The sequence below is a fragment of the Megalobrama amblycephala genome, linkage group LG4, assembly GCF_018812025.1.
Source record: "Megalobrama amblycephala isolate DHTTF-2021 linkage group LG4, ASM1881202v1, whole genome shotgun sequence".
In the NCBI taxonomy this organism is placed as follows: domain Eukaryota; kingdom Metazoa; phylum Chordata; class Actinopteri; order Cypriniformes; family Xenocyprididae; genus Megalobrama; species Megalobrama amblycephala.
This window is the reverse complement of record NC_063047.1, coordinates 1,021,310-1,038,900: the sequence shown is the minus strand read 5'-3', so window position 1 is coordinate 1,038,900 and position 17,591 is coordinate 1,021,310. Positions and strand designations below refer to the sequence as shown.

Sequence of the window (17,591 nt, the reverse complement as noted above, 5' to 3'; positions counted from 1 at the left end):
TTTACACTTTGCGTTTAGATCGTTAAAATAGGGCCCTACATCTCCATTTGCACTGATCGTTTAGTGCTGTAACTTTTCAGATACTGTTTATGCTCAAGCAGCAACATTACACACTAACTAAAGTTAAAAAATTGAAATCACAATGAACCACCCCTTTAATTAATGAGAAAAAAAAAAGTAGATCCAGAATCGTTTTGGAATCGGATCAGATCGTGAGGTGACTAAAGATTCCCACCCCTAGTATGTATATATGTATATATTAGGGCTGTCACGATATTAGATTTTTCACACCACGGTTATTGTGGCCAAAAAATATCACGATATCGATATATCGCGATATTTATAGAATCCTTGGGGGGGGGAAATTTACCAGTCTAAATAATTTTTACATTGTTTATTTAGTTTTTCTCTTTCAGGGTTGCTGCACAAAATCCATCTTTTCAATACAGAGGTGACACAGAATGAGAAGTGGCATTAATATATTTACACAGCATTTACAATTTGTCTACATAAATTTAATTCAATATTATATATTTAAATAATTTTTTTCTAATTTTAACTTTTTAATGAAAATGTACCTTAAATATGAACCCAAACTAAACTGCCAGTAGGTGGCAGCAAGTCACTGTCTTAATGAGTGAGTGAGTCAAACGATTTGTTCAAATGACTGATTCATTCAGGAACGAAGCTCGGATTCATTCGTTCAAACGCGGATTCAGTCAGAATAACAAAAACATTTCTGTTGCACAGGGCTCTGTTCTGCTGTTCATAATTTCGAAATTTTCATTGGCGAAATAAAGGGAAAAAAACAATATTAACAATACTGTGTCTAAAATGTAACTCACATTGTTCATTTAACAAGTTGAAGGAACATTGCATTTGTGCTGATTTGGGGAAAACGGCACTTTTGCTAGTGTGATATTGTAAAACAACTATCTTATAATATGATATAATGACAAAAAAGTTGCCACCCTTCGCACTGACTGTAGCTAGGCAAATCCTGCGGACTGGGCTGTCTATGAAGCTGAAAAACTCCCATACTGTTGAGCTTATTTACTTTTTTCAGGTGCAGACAGAGCCTCTCACTCTCCCGCTCGGACGAATAGCTGCGCGCGCAGCGTCGTCTTGTTTGACAGGTGTCAGCGTTAAGGTGCAATACTGCCACCTGAGAGCTCAGCCAGGTACTGGTGCTGGAGTATTTACATGTCATGATATCATAAGCGTCCTATTCATTTTAAATATTGTGGTTATCGTCAATACCGGTATATCATCACAACCTAAATTAACACAATATCGATATTTCATGCTTTGAATATCACGGTTATCGTCAATACCGGTATATTGCGACACCCCTAATATATATATATATATATATATATATATATATAATATATATATATATATATATATATATATATATATATATATATATATATATATTAGATGACAGAACCTATTTTAATTTTTTTTTTTTTACATTTCCTTTTACACTTCACAGACTACCTTGTAACCAGTTACAACAATGTGCCAGCAGGCTTTAGCATATCATTAACTATGACTGCTCTGAAGCAGGAAGAGAGAGAAGCCAGGTTATCCCGGTATATTTTCTGTTGATATGAAAAATTGTGTAGATTTATCAATATAGCGAGTATATTACAATGTTATGATGTACTATAGCCTTTCTCCACTGACGTTCTGAGTTGTTCAAAGCGTTTGTAAGGATACTGATTGTTAGAAGGCAGCTGTCTGACTCTGAGATGAAGAACGGGAATGGTGTGTTTAACATTAGCAACACATTATTAGCTGTTTGATAACAGTCAAACAAAAGGCTAATTATATTAATTCACATTAATTAATGACAGAACCATTGCACAGGCTGTGCCAAGTGTATGAGCGCACAGAGGCTCGCACCAAAGTAAAGTTACAGTAAAGCCAATAAAGTTTTAATAAAGTTTAATAAACAATAAAGTTTTTGTCCTTCGAAATACTTTAATACTATAAAACATAGCTAAAACAATATTGCTCTGGGCATGTGCGTGTGACCGTGATTCTTGTGCATATTCAGTCAGTGTGTCCTCGCACATCAGGTTCTGAGAGAGACATTCATCCATTATAAATTCTGATTTTGACCGCCTCTGGTATGGATCAAACCATAGATATTAGCCTACCTGATAAGTTCAAGTAAATACGCTGGAAATCCGCGCTCATTCAAGGATGTACTTTTATTTAATGTACGAAGAAGGCACCTGCAGGATTTCATCTGAATGTTTTTTTAAATTTGAAAACTCCAAAAAGCAACGGAATTGTCAAACATCCATTTAGCGCATGTTCACAAAGGAAAATGACTGCTTGTTCTCTTGATACTGTCTGTTTTACTGAGAAATCGCTTTAGGTGATTCAGTGAGAGAGCAGTTGATTCAGACTGTTTTGCAAAGACATTTTACCAATTCATAATTTAAAACACAATTTAAGCTTCAGAAAAGAGCAGTTCAGTTGCACAGCTGTTAAACTAAATATACAAAGCTTTTTTCCTAAATATCAACAACACAAACAACAAATTGCTCATCACTATAGCAACACTAGACTCTCTGAGCTGGCATGAGCGAGTGGAGATGGGGCTAATTTGCATATTAATTGATCTATGTATATTAAATGAGGCAAGGGTGTAGAGTTACATTCAAGATATTTTAAGGCATGAAGAAATTTTTTTCACTTGAATTTTTTTTAAAATATGTCATTTTGGTGATCAAAGATGAGTTTTAAGGGATAAAATAGTTGACTACAGGTGGACTTTAATTTCTTTTAGTTCTGATATTTGTATTTACTTTTTAATTCATTTTTATTTTAGTTCAATTAATTTAGTTCCTAAATAAAAATGAATAAAACTAAATAGAATAGAATAATAAAATATTAATAGAATATTAAAAAACTAAAAGGATTTTTAAAAAATGAATTAAAACAAGTCTTTTTGTTTCAATTTTATTTTTAAATTCCTTTTAGTTCCTGTTTCATTTATTCATTTTTATTTTACTTTTAGTAATTTAGTACTTACGCAAAATGAATAAACTAAATAGACATATTAAAAAAACTAAAAGGAAATTAACAATAAAATGAAATAAATTAAACTTGAAATAATATTAGGTAAGAAAGATTTTTAAAAAAAAGAATGAATTCAGTTTTAGTTTCTGTTAATTCTACAGATGTTCAGAGGTATGCTTCTCACCATGTTGAGCTCCTCAAACTTGGCGCGGGTCAGAGTTTCAGAGAAGTCTTCACCCTTGAAGAAGGACTCGATTTCGATGTGGACCTGGTACTGGGTGGACAGCACACTCTTGGCCCTCTCCACCTCACGGCGCAGCTTCTGCATGGCACGGTTGTCCTTGCGCACGTCCTTCCCGGTTTTCTTCTTGTACAGCTTAATGAAGTGCTCCATGATGCGCTGATCGAAATCTACCCCGCCCAGGTGAGTGTCTCCGCTGGTGGCCACCACATCGAACACACCGTTGTCGATGGTCAGCAGGGACACGTCGAAGGTGCCACCACCCAGATCGAACACCAGGATGTTCCTCTCACCGTCCTTCTTGTCCAGACCGTAAGCGATGGCGGCAGCAGTTCTGTGAAGAGCAACGAGACGTCCATCAGGGTTAAAATTAATGAGAACTAAAAAACAATTGTTATTGAAATTAAATAAATTTTAACTGTATTTTAATATTTAAATATTTCATATTAGTTTAACTTGAAGTACTAAAATAACTCAAACTAATAATTAATAACTATATACATATTAAAAATAATTGTGACAAAACAAAATTACTAAACCTTTAACCAATTAAAATATACATTAAAAAAAACCTTAAAAGTATTTTATTTCAGCTGTAAAACATTTCAATTGTTTAGTTTAACTTGAAGAACTAAAATAACTAGAAATGAAAAAAACTAAATATTTTTAAAAAAAATAAAGCAATATAAATAAATCTTAAACTTATTTTACTTCGAGCTAACTAAAAATAAGAACTATATACACATTTTTAAGAATAAAATAAAAAAAGGAGTGACAAAACAAAAATGACTAAACTTACGATAACATTAAAATTTTAAAACATTTTCATTTTATTTCAGCTCGCTGTCAACTGTTATGTCCACAGGGACACAAGTTACTATATTTTATATGATTTAACTTGCCATCGTGTTTCATGTGTATGTGTGTTGGCTTCATAGCGTAAAACAACTTTCACTTTAGCCTCTATCAATGCAGTGCACACAGCATGGAATTTTGTGATTTATTCCACAAAAGTACAATCGATCACAGAGAACTTAATCTACCAATTTAAGTTTTCCAACATTAATCTTGTATGTGTCACGTTCAAATGGACCAGATAAGAGTAAAGATGATACAAATGTCCTATTGCTTTCACTCACTTGCTTTACTTTCCGATGCAATCTCCAGTCTTAGATCAAATAATTTTTTAAAAAAATGAAAAAGTACTTCCATAGTTGAAAAATAACAGGGTTGATCATGTTAACCCTCTGGGGTCTGAGGATTTTTGGGGCCCTTGAGAAGTTTTGACATGCCCTGACATTTGTGCTTTTTTCAGTTTTTCATAAACATATATTAATGGAAAAAGTGGGTAATGCTTTAGATTACAGCCTATTACAGATTACAGCCCATTATTTCCTAAAAACCTTTTTGTGTTCATCTTAAGAAGGAAAGTCGTATACATCTCAGATGGCATGAGGGTAAAAGATGAGTAAACGCTGAGCACATTTCCGGGAATACTGTATTTTCTTTTAATACAGAATATCAAATGAGATTCCCTCTTAAGATTCATCGGTGGAAAGAAAGAAAAAGAGGAACAAGAGGAGGAGGTAGCCAAGCAAGAGAAATGAATAACTACATGAAACAAAAGCGTATTTCCCCATGTATTAAAAAAGATGGCAATAGTTCTTTCTACTTGCCTTGAAACAACTTAATCAGTGCACTTTCTCGCTAAATTGCTCCCAAACGTAAAATTGTTGTCTATCATTATAGTATAAGTACCCCTTAGTTCTAAAATTCTTACAGTATAAATAAATTGTTATTTTCCTGGTTGTTACCCCTTTGTTCCCAAAACTTTACATATTGTTCCCCTATACTTACACATACTTACTGTTCGCTGTAATTACGCAGTACTTTCCGGGCTGTAATCTAAAGCGTTACCAAAAAGTGTTATTACACTGTATTCAGCACGAACTAGGCTACCATAATATGTGAGGAACATGTATGTACATGTTTGTATTTTTGAAGGAATAATGTTTATGTGTGGTTATTGAAAAAACCAAAAAACTTAAGTCACTGAAATAAGGCCACAAAACTAATATTATATATGTGTTCACAAGACTTCTGGGTATTGGAGGTTGTAGACTAGAGTTTTTGCTTCAAAAGGATGTAAAAATGATCCTGCCTACTCGTTCATATAAAACAATAAATTGATTTAAATTTTGTAAAACACTTTTGTCAAGAAACACAGTATGCGTTAAGGCGTGAATCCTAATGAATAATCTTGTATGTGTATCACACCTGAGAAGACAAAGACCTGCATAATGGCCCACATAATGAGCCCTTTCTGTCAGGTAGGCCATGTGAAAAAAACCCTCTGATAACAGGATCTTATCAGCTGTATTAACGTAAATATAAATGTCCACTCTTGACAAAAAAACATGACTTTTGTGATCTCATGCATGCACGTATAGCACATGAGAAGAAAATTTTGTATAGGCCTATTATAGTTTAAATTACAGTACCTGTCAAAAGATTGGACACATTACTATTATGATGATTTTAAAAGAAGTCTCAAGTCTCTAACCAAATAATGGTTTTCTATTTTAATATACTTTAAAATATAATGTATTTCTGTGATGCAAAGCATCTGAAAATTCATGTTACCTCTATGGAATTTCATATAGGCCAGTGGTTCCCAAACCTGTCGTGGAGGACCCCCCAGCCCTGCACATTTTGTATGTCTCCCTATTTCTAACACACCCTGTTGTCTCTACTAATGAGCACATGAGTTGAATCAGGTGTGTTATATGAGGGCGACATACAAAATGTGCAGGGCTGGGGGTCCTCCAGGACAGGTTTAGGAACCACTGATATAGGCTATTTGTTATATAGCCTAAATGTTAATGTGCAGTTGACAAACTATACAAACTATAGCTTCACATTTTACTCTTATATTGACTGTAATTTGTTAATAGTCTATGCGTCAAGAGTTATGTATATGAAAAACGGAGTTGTTACCTTTGACAAAATAACATCCATCAGGGCTTTTAGCTTAAAGGTACACTCCACTTTTTTTGAAAATAGGCTCATTTTCCAACTCCCCTTACCATTTTTGAATCCATTCAGCCAATCTCCGGGTCTGGCGGTACCACTTTTAGCATAGCTTAGCATAGTTAATTGAATCTGATTAGACCGTTAACATCTCGCTCAAAAATGACCAAAGAGTTTCAATATTATTCCTATTTAAAACTTGACTCTTCTGTTGTTACATTGTGTACTAAGACCGACAGAAAATGAAAAGTTGTGATTTTCTAGGCCGAAAGTCACTGCTGCCCTGTGAATGACCTGGTGTTATGTAAAGGCATAGACAAAAATCCTCCACCAAAAGCTCTGACAAGTACCTCTAAACCTTGAGCTGATGCATCATTAAAAGACAAGACATCACGAAGAATCACAGATTGAAAAGCTCCAGTATCTCTTAAAACTAGATCTGAGATCATGTGGCAGTTTACTCAAGAGTCGAGATACATGTAATCAACATTCCAGCTCTACGCTACCTTTGTGGCCCAGCTGCTGCAACATACTGACAAGTGAACGCACCTGCAGCCCAAACATCCTGAAGGCCTTAATGTCTCCACTGCGTATGTTAGCACCATCCATCAGCATAGGGAAGTGGCTATAAGAGTCTGCCACCAGGAGGGCCTCTTCCAGTTTCAGATGGTCTGTGAGGATTTGGAACTAGAAGTATTCTATGGCATCATCAGGCAGGATGTTCTCTAATGCAATTCTCAGCCTTGAAAACTCCCTAGGGTCAGGAGATGTCAGGTAGGGGATGGTAGGGGCTGGACCTCTGTAGATTTTCTCTTGGGTAGATGAAGGTAAGAGATGCTCTGAAGTGTATTCAGCGTGAACTGGCCTTCTCTAGTCTTGTGATGAGAACATAAACTCAGGCAGCTGACGTTACTTGGAATATGGGGGAGAGTCTGGATACCTGAATTGTGGTGAGTCACTATGCTGTGCTGTAAAGGGAGGTCTCTCATCTGAGGAGGAAGTAATGTTCATGTTTCTCAGATGTTCAGTCAGCCCTGGGCTTTCCTCTGGCACAGCTGAGCACAGTTGTCTCTTAGCGACAGGTGGCAGCCTGGAGTGTGGGGCTTGTATTGGATGGTATGGCTGTGGAGTCTGAATGTGAGCTGCTCGTGAGTAAGAGAGCTGTGATGGCATTGGTGCAGTGGATAACTCAGGTGGAAGTCTTTGGTCTGATTTCAGGCTTTGAAGCTCATGATAAAGCGCAGCATTCTGTTGACGAATATCTTGGACTGCTGGATAAATGCTGGAACTTACGGAACGAACACGGTGCCAGTTTCAGGGTTTTTTTCGTAAGTAGAATAAGGAATGCATAGGACATACAGCATAAGCGTTTTGAAGAATGCGGAAACGGGAAGTACGTTCAAGGCGATATTTTGTGCTTATAAAGTGAAAAGTGAAAGTGAAGTGACATGTGGCCAAGTATGGTGACACATACTCAGAATTTGTGCTCTGCATTTAACCCATCCAAGTGCACACACACAGCAGTGAACACACACACACCGTGAACACAAACCAGGAGCAGTGGGCAGCCATTGATGCGGCGCCCAGGGAGCAGTTGGGGGTACGGTGCTTTGCTCAAGGGTCTCACCTCAGTCATGGTATTGAGGGTGGGGAGAGCGCTGGATATTCACTCCCCTCACCAACAATCCCTGCCAGACCTGAGACTCGAACCCATGACCTTTGGGTTACAAGTCCGACTCTCTATCCATTAGGCCACGACTGCTTTATAAAGCATAAACGGTTGTATTTTTTTTCGAAAATGACCGATCATTTCACTAGATAAGACCCTTATTCCTCGTCTGGTATCGTTTAAAGCTCTTTGAAGCTGCACTGAAACTGTAATTTTAACCTTCAACCATCTGGAGGCCAGTGAAGTCCACTATATGGAGAAAAATCCTGGAATGTTTTCATCAAAAACCTTCATTTCTTTTCGACTGACAAAAGAAAGACATGAACATCTTGGATGACATGGGGTTGAGTAAATTATCAGGAAAAGTTTATTTAAATGTGGACTAATCCTTTAAGGCCCCAGGAGGGGAAAAGGCCAAAACAATAAACAAAAAAGTTCCCCTGACTAGGGTTTTAAGAAGTAACTGACCTAACAAAAGAAAATGAAATAGATTACAGAGACACTTTCGTGACTCCCTCTCTAACTCAAACACTGGAGAAAAAAGGTAATTTCTAAAATAAATGGCATCCACCTCCCTACAAAAGTTTTCCACTTATGTCAAGTTTACACTACAGGATTTTAAGCCCGATTTGCAAGGCCGGGCTGTGATCGGGGGAAAATCAGGGGACATTCTAAAATGCTTAATGTATAAAAAAGCAGTTGAGCCCAGAATTTGAATGCAACACATTTAATTTCATGTTAAGCGTTTTCCTCCCATAGAAAACACTTAACATGGCTTAATGTACTAAGAGATCACTTGATATTAAAAGACCAAACTCCGTAAACATCATACTAATATCATACTACAGCAAAGCAGATGAGCCCAGAACATGAACGCAATGCGTTTTATTACGTTAAGTGATTTCCTCCCATAGAAAACCGTTATGAAGAAAAAGCTTAACATCACTTAATGTAGGCTACTAAGTGATATTAAAAGATCAAATTCAGCACAAACCAATTTTTTCTGTATAGTATGTGTAAGGGTTAAGTCCTACCCCACACACACGAGTTTGTTTGATCTCTAGTATTGTTGGATTTAATTTTATTGTATTTAAACAATTAATTTACATTACACAGTTATTTAATTTTTCTGCATTCTGTTAGGTCTTGTGATTTATATTTAACGGTTCTGTTCTTTTCATGCTCTATCTGCACGATAGTATGTTTGTATGCATAATGTCTGTGACTTTTAAGCTGAAGCTTTGCAGACAAGATTTGTAGAAGGCAGATCAGTAGACTCGCGAGATCGAGGGGAATGAGAAAAAATCGCGAGACAGATTGTAACTCGTTGTTGCAAGTGTTCTTGAAATAAACTGACCTTATATCTTCATAAAAACACACGTGTTGACTCAGTGTGTAACATATGCTTTAGTGTTTACTAAGTTTGTTCTTTTAATGTCACTGTCTTAGTACATTAAGCCATGTTAAGCGTTTTTTTATGGGAGGAAAATGCTTAATTAAACGTGTTGCTCATCTGATTTTCTGTACATAGTGTGGTTTAATCAGTATGGTGTTTACTAAATTTGGTTTGTTAATAACACTGTCTTAGTAAATTGAGCCATGTTAAGCTTTTTCACGTTAAGTGTTTGATCGGCGCTCGCCTATCTTTTTGGATGAACTACTGAATAACGCATCAAAGATGCTCGCTGATGTGTCGCCAACACCTTGCTATTGACAGAAAAATATCTAGCATGCTAGATATCTGGAGCTGTCAGCTGACTTGATATCCTGTGGTGTCATGTGTCGCAACGAGACAGCCAATGAAATATACACTGATGTCTAGCAGTAACAATCCATTCTAATATAATTTGTCAACGTTTATTCATTTCAGATACACTATAAAGCTCACTCTATTCTTTTCCCAGTTCACCATTCACATGTATTTTGGTACAAATGGATGAATTCACAAACAAGGCGGTGCCCACCTCACAATTATAGATTAAGATCAAGATCATTGTGGTGACCAGGGCGGGCGAGAGCCTCTCTCCCCTCTCTCGTCCTGTCGCTCCCCTTGCTTCCGTCTCCTTTCTCTCATCTCGTCTGTCCTTACCCCCAGGTGCTGCGGCCACCGAGACAGACCCCGGGGGGGGAGTAGAGCCCAGTCTCGGGAGTACCTCCCGGCCTGCGAGGGGCGATGGGGGGTATGTGGCGACCAGGGCGGGCGAGAGCCGTGAGGGAACGGCGCGAGGCCGGTGGCGCGAGTGTTAATGAGCTTCACCTGGGAGGCGCACTGGCCTTGAGTCCCTCATGGAGGAGCTCCGGGAGCATAAAAGGAGGAGCGACTACAGTGAAGGACGAGAGAGGACCAGGCCTGGACTTTATTTTATGTTTTATTATGTTTGTGTGGCCGGCAGACGTCCGCAAGGGTCTGCCGGCATTACTTTCGTTTTGTATTTGTTTATTTTGGTATTAAACTTTTGTTGAATGTTCGCCGGTTCCCACCTCCTTCTTCCCACATTTACGAACTGTGTTACAATCATGACTTGGGTTTTTATTAAATGACAAAACACTCACTTGCAAATATATGAGAATCGGAATATTAGATAGTCAATGAAATGGTGAGAAAAGTGATACATCTGTCATACTGTGTGGCCACGGTGTGTGACAATCATGACGCATCGTCATGGAAAAAAAAACATTCTAATTATCTCTGGAAGGTCAGTCAGAATATTTTGAACTCATGTGTGAAAGGGTTATTTTAAAAATGTAATTTAATTTCTTCCCAATGTCCATTTTCAAATAAAGTAATTGGGTGACAGTTGTCGTCAGCTCGTGTAAACCTCCTTGTTGCGGATCATTTAGATAGTGTCACGTAGTGTGAACACCACAACGAATTCAAGACTCCACAGTAAGTCATGTAGTCTGAACAGCACAGAGATCTGCCAAAATTTAAAGTCCTGTAGTGTAAACTTGGCATTAGGCAGTTACAACAATGGTTGAAACACTCTGCTATTGACACTCTTTAACAAATTTACCTAAACACTACCGGTAAAGCAATCAGCGAACACTTAAGTAAACAACAGCACTGGGACTGGGAGATGGCAGTTGTAAGGACAGAACAGGTTCCTTTGTACTCCAGCTAACAAGCTCAAACAGGAGTCAGGTGGCACTCATTAGCCTGTCAAGCAGAGAGAACAAGAGGAGCGAGCAGGGGCGCAGGAGACATTTTTAAAGTGAGGGGGACCAAACTGCGTTCCGTGGGGATGGATGGGGTGAATTGTTGTGACCACGGGCGATGCACGTGTGCATGTGTGGAACGCGTCTTTCCGCGCTTATGGGCAACGGAGTTTCTTTGAAAGGCTTGCGGGAAATGAAGTATACCCGGGCCTTAATCACTCTAAATTGTAATGGACTGGAGCCCATGGTTCATATCGGGAGAAATGGGAACACGGGGGCACCGCGATGCGACTGCAAAGGGCACTTTCACTTTCGCGATCAAAGTGCACGCCACTCATAAGCATTGTAAATGCAGTATTACAGTATACACATACCAATTAAACGCGCAGGTCTCCTCTCGTGCATCCTACTCACTTTTGTTTCGCTTTCAGATATCTATTTTATAGATGCCATCAATGCTTTTACCTTTCTAGATGTAATTACCAAAATCAAAACAGTACATAAACCTTAAATCCTCACGAAAACTTCAGTCAAGCCAGCTTGCGCGTCAACCTGAGAGATCAGCCTCCTTACCTTAAAGTGTCAAATTTCTCGGTTTCTGAATGGACGGTTTGGCTTGATTGACACGGGCATGATGTATATACCATCGACCTGTCCTAAAACATTAGCACGCTTTGATCGATGGTTTGGAGATCGCATGTTTCTCCATTTGAGAGCGCATTTCCTGTTCACATCCGCGACAAAACAGTTGATTATTTACGAACGAAACCTCACAGAAACGTGAAAATGGCCTCATTAGAAAGAAAATATCCTAAGCTAAAAGATGATATAGTGTGACTGATTGAAGCAGCCCTTATCAAAAGTGCAGGGGTCGATTTCTGTCTTTTCAAAACTGCGGGGGTCCTGACCCCCCAACGGCACGCCTGGGAGCAAGAGAGACAGGAACATGGTATACACACATAGTCAAATCAAGTCACCTTTACTTATATAGCGCTTTTTACAATGCAGATTGTGTCAAAGCAGCTTTACAGTGATAACTGGTATATAATTCTGGCTGCACAGTAGCTCTTAAAGAATAGTGTCAATGCAGGCAGATCAAAGCACTGTTGAATATCAAATGTCAAGTCAAATGTCAAGTGTCCCCAACTAAGCAAGCCAAAGGCAACAGCGGCAAGGAACCCAAACTCCAACAGGTGACATCAGGTGGCAAACAGGTGTTAAAATGGAGAAAAAAACCTTGGGAGAAACCAGGCTTAGTCGGGGGGCCAGTTCTCCTCTGGCGAACAGTGCTTTGTTACGATTCAGGTTGCTATCATAAGTCCGATAGGATTGCAACATTCAAAGTATTTATTTCAGTTCCATCCAGTTGAGGATTGTATTCATCACGCCAGCATGGACGGTTTGTTGAGGAACTATGTCGTGGCTGTCGTGTCGATGAGGCGTTATGGTGTTATAGGAAGTGTTCCTGGTTCCGGGTGACCTAATTTATGCAGCCTAATAATCCTTTAACGGATTTGAAAATATAAATTTATAATGTGTTATGTGTATGCCAGGTTAAAGAGATGTGTTTTTAGTCTAGATTTAAACTGACAGAGTGTGTCTGCTTCCCGAACAATGCTAGGAAGACTGTCCAGAGTTTAGGTGCCAAATAGGAGAAGGATCTACCGCCTGTGGTTGATTTTGATATTCTAAGTATTATCAGCTGGCCTGAATTCTGAGATCGCAATAGACATGAAGGACTATAATGCTTTAAGAGCTCGCTCAGGTACTGGGGAGCTAAACCATTTAGTGCTTTGTAAGTAATTAGCAAGATTTTAAAATCTATACGATGTTTAACAGGAAGCCAATGCAGTGTTGACAGAATTGGGCTAATATGGTCATACTTCCTAGTTCTAGTAAGAACTCTAGCTGCTGCATTTTGTACGAGCTGTAGTTTATTTATCAAGCAAGCAGAACAACCACCCAGTAGAGCGTTACAGTAATCTAGCCTTGAGGTCATGAACGCATGAACTAACTGTTCTGCATTTTTCATTGAGAGCATATGTCGTAGTTTAGATATATTTTTAAGATGGAAGAATGCGGTTTTACAGATGCTAGTAACATGGTCTTAAAATGAAAGATTGGTATCAAAGAGCACACCCAGGTTCCTAACTGACGACGAAGACTTAACAGAGCAGCCATCAAGTGTTAGAATGTATTCTAGGTTATTATGTGAAGAAGTTTTTGGTCCAAAAATTAGAATCTCTGTTTTTTCTGAATTTAGTAGTAGGAAATTACTGGTCATCCAGTTTTTTAGTAAGAGATTTAATAATAGCCAGCTTAAACGTTTTTGGTACGTATCCTAGCGATAAAGATGAATTGACGAAATTAAGAAGAGGATCTATGACCTCTGGAAGCATTTCATTCAATAGCTTAGTCGGTATAGGGTCTAACATACATGTTGTTGATTTTGATTATTTAACAAGTTTAGACAATTCTTCCTCTCCTAAAGCAGTAAATTAATTGAATTTTTCCTCAGGGACACCACAATGTACTGTCTGATGCGATACTGTAGTAGACGGTTGCATGGTTAAAATTTTTTCTCTAATATTATCAATCTTGCAAGTAAAGAAGTTCATAAAGTCATTACTGTTGTGCTCTTTGGAAACATCAGAAGTTGAAGCTTTGTTTCTTGTTAATTTAGCTACTGTATCAAATAAATACTTAGGGTTGTGTTTATTTTGTTTTAAAAGTTTTGAAAAATAGGCAGATCTAGCAGATTTTAAGGCCTTTCTGTACTCAATCATTCTCTCTCTCCACGAAATGCGAAATACTTCTAGTTTTGTTTTCTTCCAGCTGTGCTCCATTTTTCTGGCTACTGTTTTTAGGGCCCGAGTGTGCTCATTGTACCATGGCATTGGATTAATTTCCTTAATCTTTTTAAATGCAAAGGAGCAACTGAGTCTAATGTGCTGGAAAAGACAGAGACAATAGTTTCTGTTGCAACATCGAGGTCTTCTAAGCTGTCTGGTATGCTAAGGCAATGAAACTGATCAGGAAGATTATTTATAAAGCGATCTTTAGTGGTAGAAGTGATGGTTCTACCATATTTATGGCAGGGAGGCAGTTTAGCTGCTTTGACTAAATGTAGTATACACAAGACTAGATAATGATCTGAGATGTCGTCACTCTGCTGCAGAATTTCAACGGCATCAATATCGATTCCATGTGACAATATTAGATCTAAAGTATGATTACGACAATGAGTGGGTCCTGACACGTGTTGTCTAACACCAATAGAGTTTAGAATGTCTATAAATGCCAATCCCAATGAGTCTTTTTTATTATCTACATGGATATTAAAATCACCAACAACAAGGTCTTTATCTGCAGCTAGTACTAATTCTGATAGAAAATCAGCAAATTCTGTATGGTGTCCTGGTGGCCTGTATACAGTAGCCAGCACAAATGTCAACTTCGAAGGAATTATATTTGAAAGACTTCTGACTAATACTGTAAATATTACTATAAATTACAGCAAAACCTCCCCCTTTGCCTTTCTGATGAAGATTGTGTCGATAATCATAACCTTGAGGGCTAGACTCATTTAAAGTAATGTAATCGTCCGGTTTTAGCCAGGTTTCTGTCAAACACAGCACATCTAGATTATTGTCTGTGATAATATCATTTACAATAACTGCTTTCGAAGAAAGGGATCTAATATTTATCAACCCAAGCTTTATCATTTGTTTATCATTATTATCTCTATTTTTTATTTGTTCAACATCAATTAAATTTTTACCATTAAATGGGTTTGGAAGTTTTTTGTTTTTACTAATTCGGGGTACAGACACAGTCTCTATGTGATAATATATAGGTGTAAGAGTTTCTATGTGTTGGGAATTATCTGACTTCTGTAATGTGAGGCAGCTAGCAGACGGTCGGTTTAGCCAGTCTGTCTGCTGCATTTTTCCTGACCTGGGCCGTAGTTTGTCATGTTTCAGCTCTAAGACTATGTGCCATATTACTAGAGAGAAGAGCAGCACCATCCCGGGAGGGATGAATACCATCTCTTTTCAGCAGGTCAGGTCTGCCCCAAAAACCTTTCCGATTGTCTATGAAACCTATATTATTCTGCGGACACCACTTAGACAGCCAGCCATTGAGTGATGATAATCTGCTAACTATCTCATCACTCCGACAACACGAAGGGGACCAGAGCAAATTACTTCTCCTGACATTGTATTTGCGAGTTCACACACCTTTTTAATGTTAATTTTAGTGATCTCCGACTGGCGAAGTCGAACATCATTTGTGCCGACATGAATAATAATTTTAGAGTATTTACGATTAGCATTAGCCAGCTTTTTTAAATTTGCTTTGATGTCAGGTGCTCTGGCTCCCGGCAAACATGTGACTATGGTGGCTGGTGTCTCTATTTTCATGTTCCGAGTAATAGAATCGCCAATAACTAGGGCACTTTCAACAGGATTCTCAGTGGGTGCGTCACTGAGTGGGGAGAACCTGTTTGATGTTCTTATTGGAACGGAAGAGTGGTGTTTTCCACGGCTAGGCCTCCTCACCGTTACCCAAGTGCCCTGCTGTGTGGGCTCTACAGCGGAACCAAACAATGTACAGAGTTCACTAAGCTAGTCGCATCCAAAGCAGTATCTGATGCCCTTGCATTCTTACTATCCTTGATTAAAGTTTTTGATCCATGTCTCTATGAATTCTGAGATTCTCTCTGTCAGCCTGACTATTTCCCTACATTTATGATGACATGTAAATCCCTCGTCGCTGACAGAGAGAGCTATGCTACACATGTGGCAAATGGAACATGAGACAATGCTGGGAGAGGATGACATGACTCACCGTGTTTGTAGACTGATCCAAGTTACCACAGCTGTTTGATGAATGCATTGAAAAAGGAGCGCGAGACTGGTGACAAGTTAACAAGCTAGCGAGATGCAAACGCGTTGTAACAGCGATTTAGATTCAAAGATTACAAGCAAAGCGACGTCAGATTAATGTGGTAGGCAATATTATATAAGGTAATAATAATATAAGCAACAATGAATAAAAGTAAGAGTTTCAAAACAAAGCTATACGGAGTTACAGACGCAAACCACTCTGAGCAGCGAGGCAGACAGGAGCAGGAAACACAATGGCAAGTTAAATCATACAATAACATACATAACACTTAAATTTCAGTACTATCGGCCCTGGGACTTGAAGACATCAGTTCTCTCAGCCTCTTCCCACTATTTTGTTACACCCCTTTTGCCCTAGTATTTTCAGAGGGGCTCGTAACACAATGCAAATTTTCTAATGCTACACTAAAGAAAACGAGCTGTTGTACAACAAAGCAAGCATAACAAGGTTCTTACGGCTCGTTGATGATCCTCATAACGTTCAGACCAGCGATGGTTCCTGCGTCTTTGGTGGCCTGGCGCTGGGCGTCATTGAAATAAGCGGGCACAGTGACCACAGCATGTGTGACCTTTAAAAAGAGCAGAACTGAATTAGATGGAGTTTCACTGCGACGCAACTGACAGCAGCTGTTGGCCTCAATGCTTCCTTTGTGTTGAAATCAAAACTTTACCTTCTGTCCCAGGTAAGCCTCTGCAGTTTCCTTCATTTTAGTCAGAATCATTGCAGAGATTTCCTCAGGGGAAAAAGTCTTCATTTGGCCTGATCCAATATCCAGCTGGATGTGAGGCTTGTTGTTCTTCTCAAAAACCTGGAAGAGACAAAGCAAGTGTTTATCATTCCCAATTGAAGACAAACGGGTGCAGAGCTCTGGCACAATACAGGTTCACAGACGGGTGTACCTTAAAGGGAAAGTATTTAATGTCCCGCTGCACGGTGGAGTCGCCCCATGTGCGGCCGATCAACCGCTTGACATTGAAAACGGTATTCTCAGGGTTGGAGGTCAGCTGGTTCTTCGCAGCGTCTCCGATGAGACGCTCTCCTTCAGTGGTGAAGGCCACATATGATGGAGTGATGCGGTTTCCTTGGTCATTGGCGATGATCTCAACACGACCGTTCTTTAACACTCCAACACTGATGAAAAAAAGAAAACAGTATAAGTACACAGTAATAATGATTATTATAATGTATAAGAGAGAAATTATTTAAAGCTGAGCATGTATGCATGTATTAATATATATTTAATATATAGCTATATGTAAAAGAGTTTAAATAATGGTTGTTAAATTAAGCTTAAATTGGGAAAACTTGCCATTGGCTGTTGTGTTGCTGGCATTTGTGCACATGATATTACGGGGCGGAGCTATGTAATCAGCAGAGTCTCATAGCTTGTCCTGCTGGTAGGTCGCATCAATGATTGCTCCATCTAAATAACTAAGTTTGGATCATTTTCAAGCCCAAGTCTGAACTTTAAACTACACAAAAGTTTATTTATTTTGTCTGTCAGCTCCTATTTGTGTTAGTTGAGTCAAATATGTGTTATTTGTG

At 38.6% G+C, this 17,591-nt stretch overlaps 1 protein-coding gene across 1 annotated transcript in view; it reads right to left on the bottom strand.

The window, feature by feature from the left end:
* Positions 1-17,591, bottom strand: part of LOC125266024 (endoplasmic reticulum chaperone BiP-like) — a 41,221-nt gene that overhangs the window by 23,154 nt on the left and 476 nt on the right. Inside the window, exons 2-5 of the mRNA XM_048186511.1 lie at positions 16,946-17,177; positions 16,717-16,854; positions 16,502-16,614; positions 3,224-3,614 (exon numbers count right to left, since the gene is read on the bottom strand). Coding sequence (XP_048042468.1) covers positions 3,224-3,614; positions 16,502-16,614; positions 16,717-16,854; positions 16,946-17,177 — 874 coding nt within the window. The remainder of the gene's footprint in view (positions 1-3,223; positions 3,615-16,501; positions 16,615-16,716; positions 16,855-16,945; positions 17,178-17,591) is intronic.